The following is a 9208-nucleotide window of genomic DNA, read 5'->3' as shown; positions in this document are numbered from 1 at the left end:
CCTCTATGTTTTAAGTGGTCTAAAGATGGTATATCTAGTCTTTCAGTGATCACAATTTAAATGTTTATGGTTTATTAAGACATATTTGATACATAGTTTGATAAGTACAGAGATCATTTTTAGTCAGTATAGTTAACATTGCTATCACCCTGTCCTATGTTTATCTATTTGGTATCCATTAATTATAGGGCCAAATAATAAGCGATTTGTATTTCCCCAGTGAGCCAGAGGTCAAATGCCAGAGCCATTACCTTATCGAATGCTCACAAGTTGAATTAATATTCTCCTGCCCTAATCAACCCTTGCCAGGCTGCAGATATATAAGGATAATCTCTACACCCCAAAGTCACTAGATTTGTTTAAAAACCAAGCTTAAGTATTCCCTGCCCTGCCTTATCTTCCCCACAGATACTCTAGTAAAGGTTGTGGTCTAGGCTTTCTCTTCCTTCTCCCACCTTCTGACCTAGGCTGCTACTTCCTGGTGTGACCTTCTTTGGAATTCCCTGGCCTACTTTCCTGGGAAAAGAAAAAGTCTTTTGATAGTGTTGGCATTTCTTCTACAAATCCGAACACTGAGGTAGAAATGTATACTTCCCGGTTTTCTCGTGGCTCTTCCCCTCTCTTCATATTCCTCCTTCTCCACTCTCGCAACAACACATGGCCACTTTCTGTTGGTATACATTTGTATTTCTAGAGTTCATTTTCTTGCTCTTTAGAGACAGAGTCTCTCCACGTAGTCCTGGCTGTGCTGGAACTTACTACGCAGACCAGGCTGGGTTTGAACTCAGAGTTCTGCCTGCCTCTGCCTCCCAAGTACTGGAATTCAAGCCCTGTGGCTCGGGCCTAGTTATATTTCTATATCATGTGTCCTCATATGCTTTTTGACTATATTGTTTCTTCTTCTGTGTTGCACCTCGAATTTCTCATTATACTGTCTCATTTTACTAAAGATATGCTTTACCACATCCACCCTAGAGTCTGAGAAAAAAAAGATTTATAAATCCAACCAAACTCTGTCCAGTACCCTGTACAAAGAAATTGTATGGTAAATATTTCCTAATTAAATAGCGCAAACAGCTTACATGTTTGGTCATTATATTCTTATTTAAAACTACACAACTATTACAAATAATCACATTTTCATACAAGCAAAGGATATCATCGAAATAAGTTTGCAATTTAACTTTTAAATCATCATATGGCAACATTCTGTCGACAAACATATGTGTTTAGGAAAGGCTTTGTTATGCCTCGCCCCCTGTCTTTTAGACAACATTTTGGGACCACCTTGAAATTTTGGAGTTCTCTAATATTTGTTAGTTTCTGTTTCTCTGTGTTTTGTGATGCTTTGGCTATAGAATCTGTCACTGCCTTAAGAGTGCCTCTGTTTCTCTTCCTAGGCTGTGTTGACTGATGCTTAACATTTTGCGTTTTACAAAGTGCTGCATAGCAAGATGGAGGGTGTCAGTCTGGCAAGTGTGCCGTGGTCGTCCATGAAGGGACGTTGAAAAGTTCTCTTTTCCCACAGAACTGAGGTCCCTCCTCTTTCTCAAAGCTACTATCTGGTATGAATTTATTAGCTCAGGATTTACAAAGAACATGAGAAGAGTCTATGGATCCTTTAAACACATAAGGATGTCGGGTCACTTGACACAACCAGTCAAACCAGTGTGATCCTATAAAATGGTCACAGCTGGTGGAGTCCAGAGATCAGAAAGGGCCACCAGCTAGCTGGGTCAGAGCTTCCGCCATGAGCCCAAGTCTCAATTGTCTTCTCTCGTCTCTACAGAGAAGCGGAACGTGCACCAATTCTTTGATTGCGGTCTTGACTATTTGTGTGCAGCAACTGTTCTCCTCTTACACATTCAGTTGTCCCTGTCAAGCCGGAAAGAACTTCTACTATGGTTCGGCTTTTCTCCTGGTTCCTGCCTTGATCCTTCTGATTGCTGGCTATGCTCTCAGAGGCCAGATGTGGACGGTCGCCAGCGAATACTGCTGCTGCAGCTGTACCCCTCCGTACCGGAGAAGCAGCCCTCTCGAGAGGAGGCTGGCCTGCCTCATGTTCTTCAACATCACTGGGAGGGCGCTGGTTGCTCCACTGACGTGGCTGACAGTGACCCTGATGACAGGCACCTACTATGAATGTGCGGCAAGTGAGTATGCCTCTGTGGACCAGTACCCAATGTTCGCGAATGTCACTGCCAGCAAACGGGAAGAGATCCTAGCTGGGTTTCCATGCTACACGTCGGCTCCTTCTGATGTGATGCCAGTAAGAGACGAAGTGGCTCTTCTCCACAGATACCAGTCACAAGTGAGTTTATGACTTCCTTTTCTGTGGTACTATCTCAAACCTATTATGGTTCCTATGAAGGTATCCCGTGTCTGCTGTTTCTCCTGTTATCTGATTACACCGCACACGCTAGATCCCATGCACCTGAATGAATTCCACTGGGCAGCTGCACACAGAGTTAAGCTGCTGGAAGTCAGTAGGCCAGCTTCTCTCCTATTGCTTTATCACTCATGACTGGCACGTTGTTTATTAAGTTGTACCAACTTTCCTCAGCTGTGAAAGAAAGCTAATAATAGAATTTGCCACCTAAATGGTTGTGAATAAGAAGATTAACTAACACATTTAAAGAGCTCATGACTGTGTCCAGTCTGTTAAAATAATGAATGTTAGAATTATTATATTATCAGAATAGTGCCGTATTACTAAATCTCATTTTTCTGTTTCTTTTTTACATTTGTGTTCTTCTATATTTAAAATCTCTTCTGAAATTATAGGAAGCTCAATTATATTTTTAAAATTTCCAATGGTGGCTCTAGATATAATGTTCATGAATAAATTAGTGGCGGCAGAGAGTGGGATGGGCTAGGAGGAAGACATGAGCCTGGAATACTTTTAGGTTCAATTTCAGAAGTGCAATTTTTCATTTTGGCAAGAAAAAGTCATCAGTTTCTCTAAGGGCTGAGTTAAAACATATTTTCAAGGCACTGAAATATCATAAAAGCTTCATCTATCTTAAGGTACTAATTGCAAAGACTTCCCTGGCTTTTGACCTGCTCTCCTTCAGTTATTTTGATACTGTTCTGTTAGAAAAATTACTACCAAGACACAGAACCCTGAAATATTGCAATAATACTCTAATGGAGAAAAAGAAAAGAAAATTTTCACTAAGATATACTCTGTCACAATTGGTCTTGGGGTTTTCTTTAGCGTTGTTTGTTTATTTCATTTTGACTAGTCGTAAAACCAGCTCAGCCAGAAGAGCTTGGGAAAGCTTGTAGGAGAAAGACATTTGCAATGCCCACCTGTGACTGTGTACTGTTAGCATGCCTAAAAGTCTGTCGTCACTTTACCTTCCAGTTGCCAAATATTTCTTAAAGAATGGTACAGAAGGGAACAAAATGATTCTAAGACAAAAAGAAAAAAGAAAGAAAGGAAAAAGTCAGATACTGCCAGTGCCAGTGGTGGTACATTGCCTTTAATCCCAGCACTTGGGAGGCAGAGGCAGGGGGATTGCAGTGAGTTCGAGGCCAGTCTGATCTACAGAGCTAGTTTCAGGACAGCTAGGGCTTTACACAGAGAAACCCTGCCTCAAAAATAAATAAACAAATAATAAAAAATATAAAAATAAAAAGCAGATACTAAGTAGTCACAAGTAAAGCTAGTTTATCTAAACAAAGAAAACAATAAGGAACTTTAAGGGAGAGCCTATAGTTGTTTCCTGACTTTTTTGACTGCAAAGATAAGAGGAATGCAGGGAGATAAGTCTATGAGTGCTTGGTAGCAGGTCGTTGAGGAAAGCTTGGGAGGCTGCCATTAGTGCCTCTGACAGCTTCATTATCTAATACTAATTAAGCCCCCAACAAACATGTAGGTCTGTACCTAATGATTGAGAAGCGAAATTGGGTCCTAGCAAAGGACAAGGCTTTAGCATTTTATATAAGGTTGATTGGTGGTTTATAGCGTCTATTACTTCAAGGGCAGTACTTAAAACTCATCCCACATGAAAAGGTCACATTCCTCTGCCATATGAAGGCGGCACTGTCCTCCCATCACAGCTATTTCCACATCAAATGACCATCACTGTATATTATATATTAAAAACTGGAAGCAAAGACCCACATTTTAGTTCTGAGGTCTGTAGGACTCCCTCGTACCGTGACTGCTTCTGGAATATGTGCTGTATTGATGGATGCTTGTGCCTACTAATTATCTTCCTACTAATTATGTGTAGATGCTGGGCTGGATTTTGATCATTTTGGCAACCATTGCTTTTCTGGTCTCCAAATGTCTGGGAAGATGCTGCTCTCCCCTCACCTCTATGCAGCATCACTACTGGTCCAACCACCTCCAGAGTGAGAGGGCGCTCTTTGAACAAGCCGCCGAGGAACACTCACGACTTCTCATCAGACATCGCATCAAGAAAGTGTTTGGTTTCATTCCTGGGAGTGAAGACATCAAACATATTCGCATTCCTTCATGCCAGGACTGGAGAGATATTTCCATACCCAATATTCTATGTGTGGGTGACACCACACAGGGTCCCTATAGCTTCCTCGGAGAAAGGGTGGTTGAGGAAAATGAGGAAGACAGACAAGAAGGTATTGAACTGAAGCCTTGATAGCTGCACCTTTCAAAGTTCAGGGCGCTTGATTTTCTGATGCTAAGGTTCCGGTGCAAACTCTTCCTTTTCTATCTCTCTGACACTATTTACAGAAGTCCACCCAACATCTTAATTCTAAAACCAATTTATAGAGAGACAACCTCCCATTCTTATGAAATATCAACATGGGGTCATGATGACTATTGCGTCATGTTGGTCCATTTTAAATGGGTACGGAATTTCAAGTCATGTCAAACAGGCATTTAGCTCTGTTAGTGGGTACCCGTGTGAAAATCAGCGCGAGTGGTATTTTGCCACACGCCCATATTAACGACCTCAGAGAGCTGTTGCGAAGATGGAAGGCGATGATAGTTTGTCTTCCATTCTATGAACGCAAACCAAAATCGAGGTTCCTCCTTCCGCTCTGAATTCTGTCTTCTACCACTGTCTTTCCTCACTCTAGTCTTTGGTTTTCTCCATGTCTTCATTTAAATGAAACATTCTATTGCCTTCTTCTCTTTTCTCGAATCGGAATATGTAGCCTACTAGAGGGGAAGGTAGAATAAAATGGCCTCGGAGAACTGCTTAGCGCTCCAGATCCAGAGCATCCAATGCCGCTGTCCTCCGCAGGCCCCTGCCTCACAGGACCGCAACCCCAGAGAGACGCACGCATGTACACAACTCTAAAAATAAAGAAATAGAGCCCGAGGAGGGCACCAGTTTTCCCTGCCAGGCGTTGCTAGCTGTAAGCTTTAACATCTGACTTCGTCGAGCATATCTTGATTAGGTTTGCCTCAGACCTGATTTCTGCCATGTTCGCTTAAGCACACGCGTCACCGGATCACGAAAAGATCTGAAAGCTTTGCTTTATTTCTTGTCTTTAGTCAAAATGACTTTTGATTGCCAGAGAACCAACTGCCGAAGGGGTCAGCTTTACTCTCAAGGAGATCAAATAACTGGATTATTTAAAATGCCACTTTCCTTCCTTCCTTCCTTTCTTTCTTTCTTTCTTTCCTTTTTTATATTTTTTCAGACAGGGTTTCTCTGTGTAATAGCCCTAGCTGTCTTGAAACTCACTTTGTAGACCAGGCTGGCCTTGAACTCAGACAACTGCCTGCCTCTGCCTCCTTAGTGCTGGGAACTGAAGCACGGCTAATAAAAACTCAGAGAGTGAAATTGGGGTTCAACCTGAGGTCCAAAAAGCAAAGCAGCCAGCCACTGGCTTTTACTTCAACCTCAGTCTGAAAATGGTGGTCCTGCCTCCAGGAATCTAGGGATGACTTTGACTAAGAGCTGTCTCCTCCCATTTCATAATCCTCTTCAGAGCTGGGATTAAAGACATGAACCACTACCAACTGGTTTCTATGGCAAGCTAGTTTGTCTACTGAGATTAAAGGTGTGTGTTATTTCTGACTGGTTTATAAGTCTTGCCAGTGTGGCTCTTTTACTTTTCTGATCCTCAGACAGAAAAATAAATAAAAGTTTTATTTATTAAAATACAATTGAAATGCCCCTTCAGGGATTAAAAGCATACACCACAACTGCCCAGCCACCACCAATTTCTTAGTAGTAATTTTGTATACAGTTATGGGGGAATTATATTGTATGTCAAATTCTGGGTATTTTGGCTTGATAGAAACAAGAAAGAATTTCTGAGAAAACAAAACCTTCTCAGGAGTTTCCCCAATGGAAGACTGTTGAGTATAACACTGGGCTAGGTCAGGAGACTGCCCTGTCCTCACCAGTAAGCACCATCAACCTTAGCAATGGCGAACCATCTCTCTGAAGGCCTACCTCTGACTTATAAAGAGGGGATAATGAGTCCTTCTGCAAGGCAAAGGAGCTGAACCAAATGAACTACTGAAGTCCCTTCCTAATCTGATAAAAAGTTTATGTTTATTGTTATACAGTTAATTAATGTGTATAGAGTTTTCTAGAATGTGTTGCTTCCTCACCAAGTTGACTCTTTAGCATTCTGGAAGAACATCTACTAGAATTCTATGTTTGAGAGAGCATTGAGAATGACTTATTTCAGGGGGTCTTGGAAAGCTAACTCTACCTTACCAACTTACTGTGTACTCAGTGATGATACAATGTTACACAGGCAATTTTGAAAACAAAGACAATATATGCTGTAGAAGGCCATTCAGGTTCCCTCTAATACCAGAGTATTAAATATAGAAAACATTATTTTATTCTCAACCTTCTCTCAAAGCTCTAGAATTCTCAGTCTCCATGGCTACAAGAGCTTTTGAATTTCCTCTGCTGGGACTTACTACAAAATTAATCATTATCACTATGCTCAGAAGTGGTCTATTCGTTTTCAGGACCTTTACCATAAAAAGGGACTCTAATAAGGTTTTCAGTTAACAGCACAACCAAAGAATGTATGAAGTTAGAGTGTTACATCACCAGGAATTTTTATAGTTGTCTATACAACACAAGGAATCACCCTGTGCTGGATTGTGAATCCCTTTCTATATCACACTCAGAGCAGAACATAGAAGGTTTACCTTCTGAGCCAGATCGTTAAGGCTTTTTGGTAAAGGAGATGGAAAAAAACCTCATCCACACAGTTCCCAAGAATTCTTAGCGTCTATATGAACATTTGAAGAATAGTATATATTCTTGGGATTTCATTGCTTTATGTATCATGCATTTTAGGTAAAATAAATTTACCCCCCACGCCACATACATAAGCACATGCTTTTAGTGTACTCTTTTGTTCCGTAACTAGTTAGGGAAAACATTTTTCATTAAGAACATGGCACTTCCTCCCCTTTATGCTTAATGGATTTATGTAATTATAAAACATATAATTAAGATCAATTATATGTGCTAACCCTACTTTGTGTTTTGCTGCCAAGTGCTTCTGACTTGGCAGAGAGAGACTTGCTGACTTCTGCTTTGTTAACCCCACTCCTCCACCAGGATTTGGACCACCTCCTTTCCAAAGCTTAACTATGGCGGATTCCGACTGCTTTACGTTATCCACACTGATTTGTACAGAGCTTACTTACACATTGCCATCCTCCTTGTGTCTGTGCTCATTTCCAGCTGCACTTTTGTTGAAAAATTCAAATGAATAATTGTAACTAGAAACGGCAGTGTGGGGCTCAACGTTGAGGAGTTGTATTCTGCTCCCAGCACCTGTGTGTGGTAGTTTATAACCACATGTAACTTAGACCCAGGAGACCCATCACCCTCTTCTGCTCTCCTTGGGCTACTGCACATAAATGACCCATATGTGCCTGTACACACACACACACACACACACACACACTGAAATAAAACATATATATATATATGTTATCTCCAAAAATACCAGGTATAGAGACACAATTTTAGTTTCAAAATGCAGTATAACAAAATTTAAATATGATTCAGAAAGAACAGAGTGGCAGTCCTGGAGAAAGCCAGATTTAAGGTTGGTTATGTGAGCTGGAAGGTAGTCTGGATGGTGTCCAGTCCACAGATATCACTTCTGAACGGAACAATGAATGGTGGCTCTAGGCAGGCAAACCACATTGTTCTTGGTCTACATCATTTGTCTGTGCTAAGCTCAAGACTGATAAAGCGTCTCTAAGGTCAGTCTCTAAGGAGACCACATCCCCTGAAGTATGGTTTCCTCTGCTGCCATCTCGTGGTTTTAACGAGCATGTGCACCTATCTGTAGTAAGTGACCACAGTACAAATGAAGCATTAAAAAAAAAAGAACTCTGAAGAGCTCCAAAATTTGAAACATTTAAAACAGCAGCACGATGGATTAGGAATGCTCGACCAGGAAATCTACACAAATGTTCCCAACCTGAAAACAAAACAAAACACTTCGGGTCTCAAGAATTCGGAATAACTGAAGGCCCAATTTAAGGAGATGAAAGTAGCTCACGGCACTCACCATGTGACAGCGACTTATAAATCAGGCAGATTGGGTCACATATTAAGAAGCAGCTTCGCAAAATGACATCAAATAATGTGAGGGTCGACAGATTTTTTTTTTAAAGTCTTACACAAACAGAGCACTTGCCTATATGTACAACTATTTTACCAGGTTACAAGTAATTCATCAGTCTCCAGAATCCAGCCAGTTTGACACTCACAAAATAACTGAAGTGTTAATCTAATTAATCTTTATCAATAAAAAATTGGGGGTCAAATATTGGGGTAAGAACCTGAAAGATCAGAGAACAGGGAGCAGTCACCAGTTGCTTCCTACCTCTTCCGTTCCTCCATTCAAAAGCACCCCCCTCCCCCCATCCTCTCTCAGACCTGCCTTTCTACTTCCTGTCTTCTCTCTGTCTACAATCCTGCAAACCTCTAAGGTCAGCTAGTAGCTTGCTCCACCCTCTGATTCCAAGAAAGCTTTATTTGTCAGAAACACAATCAAAATATCACACAACAAATAACTTCTCCTGTTTTATTAATGAAACCATTGAGACACGCCGAGGCCGAGTACTGAAGGGCACATCATTTTATGTGGGGAAGTCAGAGTCCAGGCCCAGCTGCCTGACTTCCCATCCTGCATTCCACAGTGCTGAGCTGCACAGCAAGGGACACGGCTCATTGGCCTTCCCAAGTCTCCTAGGTGTTCCCTGTCA

At 41.4% G+C, this 9208-nt stretch overlaps 1 protein-coding gene across 1 annotated transcript; it reads left to right on the top strand.

Annotated features, from left to right (window-relative positions):
* Positions 1-1750: 1750 nt before the first annotated feature.
* Calhm4 (calcium homeostasis modulator family member 4) lies at positions 1751-4628 on the top strand. Its single transcript, XM_041654271.1, has 2 exons — positions 1751-2311; positions 4242-4628. The coding sequence occupies exons 1-2, from the start codon at positions 1751-1753 to the stop codon at positions 4626-4628; spliced, it is 948 nt and encodes a 315-aa protein (XP_041510205.1).
* Positions 4629-9208: the final 4580 nt, after the last annotated feature.

This window comes from Microtus oregoni, unplaced genomic scaffold (genome assembly GCF_018167655.1).
Source record: "Microtus oregoni isolate MIOR12 unplaced genomic scaffold, Mior012 000006F_ref0000085, whole genome shotgun sequence".
Lineage (NCBI taxonomy): Eukaryota > Metazoa > Chordata > Mammalia > Rodentia > Cricetidae > Microtus > Microtus oregoni.
This window is presented reverse-complemented; position numbering and strand designations above follow the sequence as displayed.